The sequence below is a fragment of the Oncorhynchus nerka genome, linkage group LG16 (genome assembly GCF_034236695.1).
Source record: "Oncorhynchus nerka isolate Pitt River linkage group LG16, Oner_Uvic_2.0, whole genome shotgun sequence".
Lineage (NCBI taxonomy): Eukaryota > Metazoa > Chordata > Actinopteri > Salmoniformes > Salmonidae > Oncorhynchus > Oncorhynchus nerka.
The window spans coordinates 41,707,474-41,724,086 of NC_088411.1; the positions used below are offsets into that span (position 1 = coordinate 41,707,474).

Genomic DNA, 16,613 nt, shown 5'->3' on the forward strand with positions numbered 1-16,613 from the left:
ATTTTAAAAAGGAACTGTATATGGCCACGGAATATGTGCACTTTTCAAACAAGCTTTTTTTGGGGGGGGCTGTTTCCAGCTACAATATCAACGTTTACTTTGGTTCCATGTCAGGAAAACACGGACCAGTTTCAAAGACACACCTTCAAATGATTTACTGGACTTGTAGTTTGTTATATCATGTCCCACGCAGGATTTACGTGAGAAAAAAATACAAGCCCCGGCAACCTCTCGCTCTCCGGTCAGAAAGTTGTAACAAAAATGGCGCGACGTTTGGGAGAGGTAACGACTATCATGTAATTTAATTCTTTACTTTCTATCTTCATTAATTATTTAATGTAACCAAAGCATAACTTAGGCGTTGCTGTCTTGAGTCACTTTAAATACCTAGCTGCAAACGCAAAGATAGAGCACACAGTGAACGTTGTCGGATATATTTATTTAACGTTAGCTAGCTGGAATGCTTTTTAATCAGCTGTTGAGATGTGCCCAGCGTGTTGGGGAGTCATCTAGGGTTGTCAGTGGACTCTTCTCCCATTGTACCCGGACCTCCGTGAATACTTTCTCCACCTCCAATGTCTCTCCAGCTCGCAAGAAAAGCAGTCCATACAGTTCCGTGGACAGCGGACGCTACTCCTCACTCTTCAAGTCTGTTGTGTCCCACAGAGTCAGTGCTCAAACTCCCGACATCATAGAGGAGCAAGATGTTCAAATCTACGGACCTGTGATAAAATCCCCAACACCATCTAATCGAAACACAACACCTTCCAAAATGCCTAAAATCCTCCACCCGTTGCTCAACCAAGACCGGGTATTTGATTTTGGCGAAACTGAGCTTGGAGGGGCTCCAGCCAGAATTATCCTACGGAGGGGTCAGGACAGGGGCTCAGTGCCCAGTGTGACCCGTATCCTACAGGAGACTATGTCCCCAGAGCAACAGTTTTACCTGGAGAGATGGAGGAGGAAGATGATAGCTCAACTGGGAGAGGATGGCTTTAAGGAATACAGTCAGAGTAAGTAGGCATAACCCTCTGATTCTAAAGTTTTTTTTTTTTAAGGCTCTAAAATATGAATGTTCTGCAAATGAGGACATGATACACACACTGTCATTCAAATGAACCAAATGTTTCTATGTTAGATCTCTTCAGGCAAGGGAAGCTTTTCCATACGGCCGTGGAGAGTATTCTCCCGTTGACAACAAAGGAGGTACCGGGGGAAGATCCTGAGGAGGTACCAGAGATGCCATCGGAGGTAGAGGGATACATGGAAAGTGTACGCCATGTACTGGAGGACGTTAGGGGAGTGAGAGCCATCGAGAGCCGTGTACAACATGAAAAACTAGGCTATCTAGGGATTATGGACTGTGTGGCTCTCTACAGGTAAGGATGGTGATGATGGCCCGTTCCAGGCTGACTACATTGCAGACCACTAATAGATGTCTCTCTCAATAACTTGATAGGTGTTCAACATGTCAGCTAACCACATCACATGATGTAGTAATCTGATGTAATTCATTTTCTGCAATGTAGTCGACTCAAACTCTACCTGACCTGTCAGTTTATTTGGCCAACTCACACTTATTAATTCTCTCCACTTGTGTGATTTTATTTATTTAATTTAACTAGGCAGTCAGTTAAGAACAAATTCTTATTTACAATGACGGTCTAGACAAAAGGCCTACTGTGGAGATGGGGGCTGGCATTACAAAGAAAAATATAGGACAAAACACATCACGACAAGGGAGACCACAACACTACATAAAGAGAGACCTAAGACAACAACACAGCAAGGCAGCAACACATGACACAGCATGGCAGCAACACCACATGACAACAACATGGCAGCAGCACAACATGGTAGCAGAACAAAACATGGTACAAACATTATTTGGCACAGACAACAGCAATATTGTAGAGCCAACAATACATCATGCGAAGCCGCCACAACTGTCATTAAGAGTGTCCATGATTGAGTCTTTGAATGAAGAGATTGAGATAAAACTGTCCAGTTTGAGTGTTTGTTGCAGCTCGTTCCAGTCGCTAGCTACAGCGAACTGAAAAGAGGAGCGACCCAGGGATGTGTGTGCTTTGGGGACCTTTAACAGAATGTGACTGGCAGAATGGGTGTTGTATGTGGAGGATGAGGGCTGCAGTAGGTATCTTAGATAGGGGGGGGCTAAGAGGTAAGCATCAACCAGAGGGTGTATACAGAGATTACCAGTTTACAGAGGAGTATAGAGTGCAGTGATGTGTCCTATAAGGAGCATTGGTGGCAAATCTGATGGTGGAATGGTAAAGAACATCTAGCTGCTCGAGACCCTTACCTGCCAGGGTAGCCTAGTGGTTAGAGCGTTGGACTAGTAACCGGAAGGTTGTGAGTTCAAACCCCCGAGCTGACAAGGTACAAATCTGTCGTTCTGCCCCTGAACAGGCAGTTAACCCACTGTTCCCAGGCCGTCATTGAAAATAAGAATGTGTTCTTAACTGACTTGCCTGGTTAAATAAAGGTAAAATTAAAAATATAAAAAAAATCTAGAAATTATGTCTCCGTAATCTAGTATGGGTAGCCAGATAAAGCCTAGTCCTGGACTATAAAACATTCATGCTCAATGGAGAATCTCAATTGGAAGGGCCCTGAACTAGTTTTAAATCTGTTTCTGGGAAACTAAAGCTCAGCCTTCCTTCCTCAGGGGTGTGCTGTGTGTGATCGATTGGAAGACATCTGAGAGGTCTAAACCTTTCCTCAGCAACACCTACGACAACCCTCTACAGGTGGCAGCCTACGTTGGGGCCTTAAACAACGACGTGAACTACAACTACCAGGTAGGTATGATTTGAGCGAGACCCCCAGTGATGTAGTGGTAAAAATAAAATAAAAAAATAGGTGGGTAAATGTTGACCGCAGTTTGTGGTGAGTTACAGTAACACTCCCAGGAACTTAAAATGTATTTTTCAGCAGAAGATGGGTAATCACTCACGCAAAATACAAAAGCTGCGTAAACGGTATTTCCCCTTGTTTACCCTCCACTACACAGCTGGAGACCACCATACTCTCTCAGCATGTTCTAATTCGCTTCCTAACATTCCTCCTTGGCCCTAACCCTTCAATGCTTGCAGTTCTGGGTGCAGTGAAGGAATTTCCAATTCTGGGTAGTTTTAAGCCAGTATTGTGAAGGAGCATTCAGTCCTTTAGGTTCTGGGTAGGTATAAGCAGTGTAGAGAAGGAGCATTCAGTCCTTTATGTTCTGGGTAGGTATAAGCAGGTGTAGTGAAAGAACTTCCAGTATGGCTGCCATCTTACAGATTTGCAAACGTCCAAGGGTTAGGGCCAAGGGGGAGGGGCACGGAGCAAATTGGGACTGACTGACTCTCTCTGTCTCCGACCATGAAACATGACCATATCTCTTTCCTACGTGCTAAACTATGTGCTTGATTTCCTACATTGCTTACCACCCCCCCCTCCCTTTGTCTCTGCAGGTTGAGAATGGACTGATCGTGGTGGCCTATAAAGATGGTTCCCCAGCCCATCCTCATCGACTGAGCTCAGAACAGGTGCTACAGTACTGGGAGAGATGGCTGGTACGACTGGAGGAGTACACCGAGAGGAGGTGAAGGAGTGGTGTCTTTGCTGCTTGATGTAGCAGATGGGACCTAGAAGTACTCTCACCCCCAGATACAGAAAGTACCTTGGCTTTTCTGACACTCGGTCACATTTGACTGTTGACTTGGACAAAGGAGTGTCACAGTCTGCTCAGAAACAGACAATTTAGCATGTTTTACTCTTGACCTGTGACAGTCTTTTTGCATCATTGCCCGATTTTGAGCTTGACAAGTTTGAAAACAGTTCTTATTTTAGTGTAGTGCTGTGTTACCTCAAGGTTGTATTCAAGCTAGAAAATTCACCACTTACACTGTGTTGAGAATGTTAAATTGTTGTACAGTACAACATTTTGAGTTGTTTTGCTTTTAAAGTATAAAACATCACATCTGAGGAAATCGAACCACTAGGTGGTAGCATCGGCCTGTGAAAAGTTCAGCAATCAACTAACAAAGGTGAACGAGAGATGGTTTCTATTTTTAGTTTTATACAATAAAGCGATTAAAAGAACAAGCACCCTCCATTTCAGTTATTGAATTAACATTTATCAATCAGATCTCTAAACACAGCACTGATAAAAATGTTATAGTTATAAGAATACAATTAGAATATTTTCCTTTGTTGTGTTCTACTGTAAACCACACAGCTTACACTAAAAATGAGCATGGACAAACGCAAGCACAGCTTAATCTTCACTAGTGTTAAAGGTATTTGAATCATGTGCATTGATAAGATGCATATAAAAGCATCATATTTCATGACTGATCAAAGTTCATCTATACAGTTTATATGTATTTATTTTATTTCACCTTTATTTAACCAGGTAGGCTAGTTGAGAACACCTTTATTTAACCAGGTAGGCTAGTTGAGAACACCTTTATTTAACCAGGTAGGCTAGTTGAGAACACCTTTATTTAACCCGGTAGGCTAGTTGAGAACACTTTATTTTATAGTTGAGAACACCTTTATTTAACCAGGTAGGCTAGTTGAGAACACCTTTATTTAACCAGGTAGGCTAGTTGAGAACACCTTTATTTAACCAGGTAGGCTAGTTGAGAACACCTTTATTTAACCAGGTAGGCTAGTTGAGAACACCTTTATTTAACCAGGTAGGCTAGTTGAGAACAAGTTCTCATTTACAACTGCGACCTGGCCAAGATAAAGCAAAGCAGTGTGACACAGACAACAACACAGAGTTACACATGGAGTAAACAATAAACAAGCCAATAACACAAATAAGTCAATGACAGTAGAAAAAAGAAAGTCTATATACAGTGTGTGCAAAAGGCATGAGGAGGTAGGCAATAAATAGGCCATAGGAGCAAATAATTACAATTTAGCAGATTAACACTGGAGTGATAAATGAGCAGATGATGATGTGCAAGTAGAGATACTGGTGTGCAAAAGAGCAGAAACGTAAATAAAAACAGTATGGGTAGATTGGATGAGCTATTTACAAATGGACTATGTACAGCTGCAGCGATTGGTTAGCTGGTCAGATAGCTGATGTCTAAAGTTATTGAGGGAGATATGAGTCTCCAGCTTCAGCGATTTTTGCAATTCGTTCCAGTCACTTGCAGCAGAGAAATGGAACGCGGCCAAAGGAGGTGTTGGCTTTGGGGATGACCAGTGAGATATACCTGCTGGAAACATGTGCTATGGGTGGGTGTTGTTATCCTGACCAGTGAACTGAGATAAGGCGGAGCTTTACCTAGCATAGACTTATAGATGACCTGGAGCCAGTGGGTCTGGCGACGAATATGTAGCGAGGGCCAGCCAACTAGAGCATACAGGTCGCAGTGGTGGGTGGTATAAGGTGATTTGGTAACAAAACGGATGGCACTGTGATAGACTGCATCCAGTTTGCTGAGGAGAGTGTTGGAGGCTATTTTGGTGCAGCTGTGGCTGGGTGAACGTGTGCTACGGGTGGGTGTTGTTATCGTGACCAGTGAACTGAGATAAGATTCAGTTGAAGTTGTAAGTTTATATACACTTTAGCCAATTACATTTAATCTCAGTTTTTCACCATGTCTGACATATAATCCTCGTAAAAATTCAATTTTAGGTCAATTAGGATCACCACTTTATTTTAAGAATGTGACATGTCAGAATAATAGTGGAGAGTACTACTCTCTCCTCTTCCATCCTATCATCTCTTCCCTCTGCTCAAACCTTCTCCAACCTATCTCCTGATTCTGCCTCCTCAACCCTCCTCTCCTCCCTTTCTGCATCCCTTGATTCTCTATGTCCCCTATCCTCCAGGCCGGCTCGGTCCTTCCCTCCTGCTCCGTGGCTCGACGACTCATTGCGAGCTCACAGAACAGGGCTCCGGGCAGCCGAGCGGAAATGGAGGAAAACTCGCCTCCCTGCGGACCTGGCATCCTTTCACTCCCTCCTCTCTACATTTTCCTCTTCTGTCTCTGCTGCTAAAGCCACTTTCTACAACTCTAAAGTCCAAGCATCTGCCTCTAACCCTAGGAAGCTCTTTGCCACCTTCTCCTCCCTCCTGAATCCTCCTCCCCCTCCCCCCCCTCCTCCCTCTCTGCAGATGACTTTGTCAACCATTTTGAAAAGAAGGTCGACGACATCCGATCCTCGTTTGCTAAGTCAAACGACACCGCTGGTTCTGCTCACACTGCCCTACCCTGTGCTCTGACCTCTTTCTCCCCTCTCTCTCCAGATGAAATCTCGCGTCTTGTGACGGCCGCCGCCCAACAACCTGCCCGCTTGACCCTATTCCCTCCTCTCTTCTCCAGACCATTTCCGGAGACCTTCTCCCTTACCTCACCTCGCTCATCAACTCATCCCTGACCGCTGGCTACGTCCCTTCTGTCTTCAAGAGAGCGAGAGTTGCACCCCTTCTGAAAAAACCTACACTCGATCCCTCCGATGTCAACAACTACAGACCAGTATCCCTTCTTTCTTTTCTCTCCAAAACTCTTGAACGTGCCGTCCTTGGCCAGCTCTCCCGCTATCTCTCTCAGAATGACCTTCTTGATCCAAATCAGTCAGGTTTCAAGACTAGTCATTCAACTGAGACTGCTCTTCTCTGTATCACGGAGGCCCTCCGCACTGCTAAAGCTAACTCTCTCTCCTCTGCTCTCATCCTTCTAGACCTATCGGCTGCCTTCGATACTGTGAACCATCAGATCCTCCTCTCCACCCTCTCCGAGTTGGGCATCTCCGGCGCGGCCCACGCTTGGATTGCGTCCTACCTGACAGGTCGCTCCTACCAGGTGGCGTGGCGAGAATCTGTCTCCTCACCACGCGCTCTCACCACTGGCGTCCCCAGGGCTCTGTTCTAGGCCCTCTCCTATTCTCGCTATACACCAAGTCACTTGGCTCTGTCATAACCTCACATGGTCTCTCCTATCATTGCTATGCAGACGACACACAATTAATCTTCTCCTTTCCCCCTTCTGATGACCAGGTGGCGAATCGCATCTCTGCATGTCTGGCAGACATATCAGTGTGGATGACGGATCACCACCTCAAGCTGAACCTCGGCAAGACGGAGCTGCTCTTCCTCCCGGGGAAGGACTGCCCGTTCCATGATCTCGCCATCACGGTTGACAACTCCATTGTGTCCTCCTCCCAGAGCGCTAAGAACCTTGGCGTGATCCTGGACAACACCCTGTCGTTCTCAACTAACATCAAGGCGGTGGCCCGTTCCTGTAGGTTCATGCTCTACAACATCCGCAGAGTACGACCCTGCCTCACACAGGAAGCGGCGCAGGTCCTAATCCAGGCACTTGTCATTTCCCGTCTGGATTACTGCAACTCGCTGTTGGCTGGGCTCCCTGCCTGTGCCATTAAACCCCTACAACTCATCCAGAACGCCGCAGCCCGTCTGGTGTTCAACCTTCCCAAGTTCTCTCACGTCACCCCGCTCCTCCGCTCTCTCCACTGGCTTCCAGTTGAAGCTCGCATCCGCTACAAGACCATGGTGCTTGCCTACGGAGCTGTGAGGGGAACGGCACCTCAGTACCTCCAGGCTCTGATCAGGCCCTACACCCAAACAAGGGCACTGCGTTCATCCACCTCTGGCCTGCTCGCCTCCCTACCACTGAGGAAGTACAGTTCCCGCGCAGCCCAGTCAAAACTGTTCGCTGCTCTGGCCCCCAATGGTGGAACAAACTCCCTCACGACGCCAGGACAGCGGAGTCAATCACCACCTTCCGGAGACACCTGAAACCCCACCTCTTTCAGGAATACCTAGGATAGGATAAAGTAATCCTTCTCACCCCACCCCCCCCTTAAAAGATTTAGATGCACTATTGTAAAGTGGCTGTTCCACTGGATGTCTTAAGGTGAACGCACCAATTTGTAAGTCGCTCTGGATAAGAGCGTCTGCTAAATGACTTAAATGTAAATGTAAATGAGAGTGATTTATTTGAGCTTTTATTTCTTTAATCACATTTCCAGTGGGTCAGAAGTTTACATACACTCAATTAGTATTTGGTAGCATTGCCTTTAAATTGTTTATCCTTGGGTCAAACGTTTTGGGTGGCCTTCCACAAGCTTCCCACAATAAGTTGGGTGAATTTTGGCCCATTCCTCCTGACAGGGCTGGTGTAACAGAGTCAGGTTTGTAGGCCTCCATGCTCACACAGGCTTTTTCAGTTTTGCCTACAAATTGTCTACGGGATTCAGGTCAGGCCTTTGTGATGGCCACTTCCAATACCTGGACTTTGTTGTCCTTAAGCCATGTTGCCACAACTTTGGATGTATGCTTGGGGTCATTGTCCATTTGGAAGACCCATTTGCGACCAAGCTTTAACTTCCCGACTGATGTCTTGAGATGTTGCTTCAATATGTCCACATCATTTTCCTCCCTCATGTGGCCATCTAATTTGTGAATTGCACCAGTCCCTCCTGCAGCAAAGCACACCCACAACATGATGCTGCCACCCCGTGCTTCACGGTTGGGATGGTGTTCTTTGGCTTGCAAGCCTCCCCCTTTTCCCTCCAAACATAACGATTATACAATTATACAAACAATTATATTTTTGTTTCATTCATTTCATTTCTCCAAAAAGTCTGATCTTTGTCCCCATGTGCAGCCGTAGTCTGGCTATTTTTATGGGAGTTTTGGAGCAGTGGCTCCTTCCTTGCTGGCCTTTCAGGTTACGTTGATATAGGACTTGTTTTACTGTGGATATAGACACAGGAGTCGCTGGTGGACCTGTGAGAGTCTGTGAGAGCCAAAAATCTTGCTTGTTTGTCGGTGACCAAATACTTATTTTCCACTATAATTTGCAAATAAATTCATTAAAAATCCTACAATGTGATTTTCAGGATTTTTTTTCTCATTTTGTCTGTCATAGTTGAAGTGTACCTATGATGAAAATTACAGGCCTCTCTCATCTTTTTAAATGGGAGAACTTGCACAATTGGTGGCTGACTAAATACTTTTTTTGACCCACTGTAGGGACAGCAGATCCCCTTATTGTATGGGACACTTTTAAGTGTGCCTTTAGAGACCATGCAATTCAGTACTCATGAATAAAACAAAAGCAATTTAGATTAAAAAAAGTCCATATTAACAAAGGAAATTGAAGGACTAACAGTACAGTTAGATAGCAATAAAAACTGTACTATAGAGGCACAGAATAAGTTTGAGGAAAAACACAAAGAAATGGAGGAACTTATTCAAGAAAGATACAGTGTAATAGATTATAAAAATAAAGCGAACTGGATGGAATATGGGGAAAAATGCACCAGATTATTTTTCAATCTTCAATATAGAAATGCTACCAAAAAAATGTATTACAACTTGTCACAAATGATGGAGTCACGTATGATTCACCAAATTATATCTTGAAAGAGGAAGTAAAGTACTTCAAGAATATGTTTTAATTTCAGGCTCCTGCATCTCCACTAACTGAAACTAATAATATTGTAAAAATAAAATCTGTACAGAAAGACTCGTGTGAAGGACAAATTACAAAGGAGGAACTTATTGATGCAATTAAAGTCTTTAAGGATGGGAAAACTCCAGGGCTGGATGTCATACCAGTGGAGGTATACCAAACTCCAGGGCTGGATGGCATACCAGTGGAGGTATACCAAACTGCAGGGCTGGATGGCATACCAGTGGAGGTATACCAAACTCCAGGGCTGGATGGCATACCAGTGGAGGTATACCAAACTCCAGGGCTGGATGGCATACCAGTGGAAGTATACCAAACTCCAGGGCTGGATGGCATACCAGTGGAGGTATACCAAACTCCAGGGCTGGATGGCATACCAGTGGAAGTATACCAAACTCCAGGGCTGGATGGCATACCAGTGGAAGTATACCAAACTCCAGGGCTGGATGACATACCAGTGCAAGTATACCAAACTCCAGGGCTGGATGACATACCAGTGCAAGTATACCCAACTCCAGGGCTGGATGGCATACTAGTGGAAGTATACCAAACTCCAGGGCTGGATGGCATACTAGTGGAAGTATACAAAACCTTTTTTTTTTATATACTCAGATGACCATTATTAGCATGTTTTAACCACTCCTATATAAATGGTAGATTATCAGACACGCAACAAGAAGGTCTGGTATCATTAATACTGAAACGTGACCCAAGTGGTATATATAAATATCCAGTCCATTAAAACAATTGGAGACCTCTTACACTTCAGTGTTGTGATGCTAAAATCCTAGCAAAATGCTTGGCGCATTGAATTAAAAAAGTATTGTCAGATACAATTCATCCTAATATGACAGGTGTTTTACATGGACGATACATTGGAGATAATACAGTATAAGACAAGGACTGGAAACAATAGAATACTATGAAATATCGGGGACACCAGGCCTGGTTTTCATAGCTGATTTTGGAAAGGCTTTTGATAAAGTACGTCTGGAGTTTATATTTAAATGCCTAGAATATTTCAATTTTGTACAATCTCTTATAAAATGGGTTAAAATTATGTATAGTAACCCTAGGTGTAAAATAGTAAATAATAGCTACATCTCATAAAGTTTTAAACTCTCTAGAGGAAAACAAGGTTGTCCATTATCGGCATATCTATTTATTATTGCCATCTAAATGTTAGCTGTTAAGATTAGATCAAACAATAATATTAAGGGATTAGAAATCCGTGGCTTAAAAATGAAGGTGTCATTGTGCGCTGATGATCTAATCAAATGTATTTATATAGCCCTTTGTACATCAGCTGATATCTCAAAGTGCTGTACAGAAACCCAGCCTAAAACCCCAAACAGCAAGCAATGCAGGTGTAGAAGCACGGTGGCTAGGAAAAACTCCCTAGAAAGGCCAAAACCTAGGAAGAAACCTAGAGAGGAACCAGGCTATGAGGGGTGCCCAGTCCTCTTCTGGCTGTGCCGGGTGGAGATTATAACAGAACATGGCCAAGATGTTCAAATGTTCATAAATGACCAGCATGGTCGAATAATAATAAGGCAGAACAGTTGAAACTGGAGCAGCAGCACGGCCAGGTGGACTGGGGACAGCAAGTCAGGTAGTCCTGGGGCAAGGTCCTAGGGCTCAGGTCCTCTGAGAGAAAGAAAGAGAGGAGAGAATTAGAGAACGCACACTTAGATTCACACAGGACACCGAATAGGACAGGAGAGGTACTCCAGATTTAACAAACTGACCCTAGCCCCCCGACACATAAACGACTGCAGCATAAATACTGGAGGCTGAGACAGGAGGGGTCAGGAGACACTGTGGCCCCATCCGAGGACACCCCCGGACAGGGCCAAACAGGAAGGATATAACCCCACCCACTTTGCCAAAGCACAGCCCCCACACCACTAGAGGGATATCTTCAACCACCAACTTACCATCCTGAGACAAGGCTGAGTATAGCCCACAAAGATCTCCGCCAAGGCACAACCCAAGGGGGGGCGCCAACCCAGACAGGATGACCACATCAGTGAATCAACCCACTCAGGTGACGCACCCCTTCCAGGGACGGCATGAGAGAGCCCCAGTAAGCCAGTGACTCAGCCCCTGTAATAGGTTTAGAAATGATTAATGTTTTCTTTTAAAACCACAATTAGAGTCTCATAGAGGATCTAGATACTTTTGCTATTCTCTCTGGATTAAAAGCAAATTATGATAAAATATTACGTATTGGATCACCAAAAAAAATATGCAAATTTTACATTACCATGTAGTTGACCAATTCAATGGTCTGACGGAGATGTGGACATACTCGGTTTACACATCCCAGAAGAAATAAATAAATGTTTATAGAAAGTTAGCAAAAATAGATAAGATCTTGCTACCTTGGAAAGGAAAATACCTGTCTATTTGTGGAAAAATCACCCTGATTAACTCTTTAGTCATATCACAGTTGAAGGTAAAAGCCGAAGTGTTTATTAGTTTACTCCAACTGGGGGATCGGTGGTAGGGTTTGCGGGGAATAATAATAAAGGTATATTCTTTTAAAAAGTATGTCTATATAGGTATGTGTATATGTATGCATGTGTGTATGGATATATATATTTACCCCAAAAATATATGGGGGATTGGAAATGGACAATTACATTGATGGAACTAATATTCTTTCCACAATATTTAGCTGATCCAACCCTTAAAATAAATAAATAAACCACATGTAGATGTTACAAACCATTTCTGTATTTAGTTCAACTTTTGCATAGAGTTTACAAACTATTTTAATACTAAATTTAAGACAAAAGTTATTTTATTGGTGTGGGAATGAATAAAGTAAGATAATTATTAGTTGGATTCTTGTTTATATAGTCAGAGGTTGACCAGCATTAGTAATACATTGCACTAGTTATGGGGAAGACTAGACGAAGTCGTCTCTCCTTTGGGTCTTTACGGCTGGCAGTCATTCTTGATCAACTGGATCGCTCCCAGCCAGGGGCGGCTCCACACCTCAAAGGTGCACTGGTTGGTCTGAGGAAACAGGAAGCATCAGGAGTTGGTATGATCACACACCCTCTCAGCAAGCATAACACCTGACAGAACGTTTGTTGGACATTGCAGCCGACTGCCTGAGCTACAAATCACCTTGCATCATAAACAATGTATTATTTGTAGAGTAGTCAGGCAAAATGTACCCACAATGAATCATGATGATGCTCTCAAACACTGCCAACAGACATTAGTCTATAGAAATGTCAACTGAAACTTCCCTTTGCAAACAACTCAATACTGAGCCAATAGTGAAATGGGTAACATATTAGAAGTAGGATTTCCTAACGGTTTATAAGTAGTTACCAATGTGTTCACTGTTTAACAGGTTATAAACTAAAAATGAACCATTCTTAAGCTGTACATGTAGGAAGCACTGAGCTGAAGTGCCAGTATTTCACACAAACAGATCTGGGACCAGGCTAGCCTTGTGGTCCTTACCGCAGCTGGGTCCTGGTGCACAGCGCAGTCCTTCTCCACACCTCCCTTCCTGCACAGGGTCCTGGCCATCTGCACTGTGAAGATGTACTTCATCCCAGCTACCACCTGTAAGCAGAGGATGGTCAGCACATCAGACCACAGACATAGAAATCACCCATCTTGAATGAGGAACCTGTTCTAGTGATTCTATTTCTATGGCTAGAACTGAACTACAGTGCAGATGACCGCATGGTTTAAAAAATGAGTCCACTGCATAATGGTCAAGTGAGCATTGTTCACTGCCTTATGTATCCTCTGGCTCAATGTTCATCTTAATCACATTAGTCCTAGCGTGTTCACTCCCGACAATAGGCTGCCATTGTCTCCACTCATCACCAACTACGTAAGGGATCAACGAGGGGCTATGTGTTCTATGGAAAACAATGAACGATGTGGAAGGCTTGTTCCACGACACTAAAGTGGAGTGGAACTGACCTTACACAGAGTTAAATTATTTTCCAGAGAATGGATAGAAATCTGAGTTGAATATTCCTTTTATGTCAAAACTATAATTTACCACAAGTGTGTTCACCATCCAGCAAAGTAGCTAGCAAGTTGACTGTCCTGCCTTACTATTATTCGACCATGCTGGTCATTTATGAACATTTGAACATCTTGGCCATGTTCTGTTATAATCTCCACCCGGCACAGCCAGAAGAGGACTGGCCACCCCACATATGCTCTCTCTAATTCTCTCTTTCTTTCTCTCTCTCTCGGAGGACCTGAGCCCTAGGACCGTTCCCCAGGACTACCTGACATGATGACTCCTTGCGGTCCCCAGTCCACCTGACTGTGCTGCTGCTCCAGTTTCAACTGTTCTGCCTTATTATTATTATTCGACCATGCTGGTCATTTATGAACATTTGAACATCTTGGCCATGTTCTGTTATAATCTCCACCCGGCACAGCCAGAAGAGGACTGGCCACCCCACATAGCCTGGTTCCTCTAGGTTTCTTCCTAGGTTTTGGCCTTTCTAGGGAGTTTTTCCTAGCCACCGTGCTTCTACACCTGCATTGCTTGCTGTTTGGGGTTTTAGGCTAGGTTTCTGTACAGCACTTTGAGATATCAGCTGATGTACGAAGGGCTATATAAATAAATTTCATTTGATTTGACTAGATGGCTACAGTAGTTGCAGTTGTAACCCAACTAACAGACTTGCTTGTTTAGCTAACCATCAGTCCTAGCAAAATTGGACTTTTGCTTTCAAAAGTAGCTCAAATGTTATTTTTTTCCCCCAACTACAGCCATTTAATTCTATGGTTCAAACATACCCTGCGTTATAGGTAATTATACAAACGGGTGGGTCTAATACTGGATGCTGATAGGTTTAAACCGCATTCCAGACATTGTTTATTCCACAAATTAGCACCAGCTAAAGGTAGGATGTTGACATGCCCATTTAATCTGTTCCATCTGACTGTGCAAATCCACTTTCTCCAATCCGCTTTCTTGTAAACCCAGCCAGGCAATTTATAAACTTGATCCACTGTAAAAAAAAAAACACAAAAAACAACTAGACATTGATCTCCCATTTATTTTAGACTGGCATTTGATTTTCAACAGCGGATATTTGTATAAATATCGCTGTCTGTCTTTTGCATTGGGAAGAGAATTTCTCGGCCAGTAAAAACCACGAAGCAGCTGTAGTTGCTTTCGTCTTCACCCCTACCAGGGACCTTGTGCACACAACAACTGCCTCGCCACAAAGCATTGTCACCTATCGCTCCACAAAAGCCGCGGCCCTTGCAGAGCAAGGGAAACTACTTCAAGGTCTCAGAGCAATTGACGACACCGGTTGAGTCACTATTAGGGCGTACCTCGCTAACCATTTCACACCGGCATAGTTTAATGGATAAAGAAATACAGGTCAAATTAAATGCAGCTAGTTTTCTGCCCTTTCCGCTTCAATTTGAAGTGATTGTGTTTGCTAGTTCCCCTGAACAACAGTGTCCTGACAAGAGAGCACATTACCTATGCCAGATGAAATAGCACAGCTCTTTAGCTCATTGTTAAGTGTATATCCAAATACAATGTCACTAGAAAACTTAAACGCAAATACTTTGCTGTTATTCTGTCTTCATTGTTTTGACGTGACTAATTTAGCCATAGTTGGCTAGCAAGCAAGGGATAAGACTGTTGCCAACTAGTATTTCAATGGAACATTTTGAACGACTGACTCCTCGAGTCTCCGGTAACCGAAGCCATAAAACGAACGACCAGATCGCTTGGGCAGCAACCGTAGACTTTTCGGGACTACATCTCATGAAATAGTATGAATAATCAAAATAAAAGTTATGATACTATGTAAATCAGAGTGAATTTAAGTATTGAACAGCGGGATGAAAAAATTAAAAAACTACGCTACACAACGAACGGCCAACATTGACGTCATTCAACAAAATTAAATAATCTTTAAAAAAGGGACTGACCTGTTTCTGAGCCTTGACAACCTTGGCCATCTGCCAAACATACAGGTCGTTTGTTGCCTTGTTGTATTCGGCCACCGCGAACTGCAGCGCGTCTCTGGTAGCTTGATCCTTCATATCTGCGTCCACGACGCCCCCCGGTGTCCCAGCGGCGCTCGTCACGATGAATGCCACCGCGAGCAAAACAACGATCTTCCAATTCATGAGCATTTTCCCGTCTGATATCGGTCTTTACTGCAACTCCGATCGTATCAAGTAACGTTACACCACAACAAATCCTCGCCTCCGACGACTTTTATATGAACGCGGTGACGTCACTCGTGCTTGTTGAGAGGTGGGGCTGATTCGGACTCCACTAACAACATCAACACAAAAGCGACCGCCTCTGCGCGAAATGGGATTCATGCGTGCAACGACAGTTAAACATTCACTTTCGGCTGCAATTTCTGTCAAGCCATTTAACACATACAGTTTGGTGCAAAAGTTCGATAAAAGCCAACGTGTGCACCACAGAACGAATTGCCTCTGCAACCCAATGCTGCAAGGCAATCGCAGCTCTCCATTGGAAATTGATGGACTGTAATGAAAGTGCAGGGAACAGGTCTCGAACCCTCCACCTTGGAGCCCGAGGTCCGGTGCGCAATCGACTGTGCCGCAAAAGCATGCTCGAGCGACAGTGTCGATTTCCGCGCTTATAAACAATAATAACTGTTGGTGTTGTCGATGCCTAAAAGATGAGAATCCAAGAGATATATAGCTAACCAGAGTTGCCCGTTTTGCAGAACGACTTACCCCGGTTATTGATATGGTTGTAGGCTAAGCTAAATCATTCATTATGGGAAAGTATTATGAAACGCAATGAGAACCTGCACATCAATGGATGTCAAAGATCTAAATCTCTGTAAGTCACACTGAACTAAATAGGCCTTAGGCTTTATTGGCTTTAGGGATGATTGGCTATTTATACGTTCCAGCTTTAGGCCTACTGTTAGACGTTATCGGTGTATTAAACAATGGTTTCTTACTTGACAGGGGGTGTCAAACTCATTCCACTGAGGGCCGAGTGTCTGCCACTTTTATATTTCTTCTTTCGATTAAGACCTAGACAACCAGGTGAGGGTAGTTCCTTACTAATTAGTGACCTTAATTCATCAATCAAGAAAACAGGTAGAGCGAAAACCCACAGACACTCTG

The 16,613-nt window shown here is 43.8% G+C and overlaps 2 protein-coding genes across 2 annotated transcripts; one reads left to right on the forward strand and one right to left on the reverse strand.

Moving 5' to 3' along the window:
* Window positions 1–234: 234 nt before the first annotated feature.
* Window positions 235–4,113, forward strand: LOC115144471 (mitochondrial genome maintenance exonuclease 1). The gene is made up of 4 exons (XM_029685533.2): window positions 235–1,013; window positions 1,139–1,379; window positions 2,690–2,822; window positions 3,477–4,113. Exons 1-4 carry the CDS (start codon window positions 461–463, stop codon window positions 3,609–3,611), a joined length of 1,062 nt encoding a protein of 353 aa, XP_029541393.1. The 5' UTR covers window positions 235–460; the 3' UTR covers window positions 3,612–4,113.
* Window positions 4,114–12,187: 8,074 nt separating this feature from the next.
* LOC115144627 (cystatin-like) lies at window positions 12,188–15,722 on the reverse strand. The gene is made up of 3 exons (XM_029685665.2): window positions 15,423–15,722; window positions 12,954–13,058; window positions 12,188–12,494 (listed from the first exon to the last, which is right to left on the reverse strand). The coding sequence occupies exons 1-3, from the start codon at window positions 15,627–15,629 to the stop codon at window positions 12,414–12,416; spliced, it is 393 nt and encodes a 130-aa protein (XP_029541525.1). The 5' UTR covers window positions 15,630–15,722; the 3' UTR covers window positions 12,188–12,413.
* Between the last annotated feature and the right edge of the window lie 891 nt (window positions 15,723–16,613).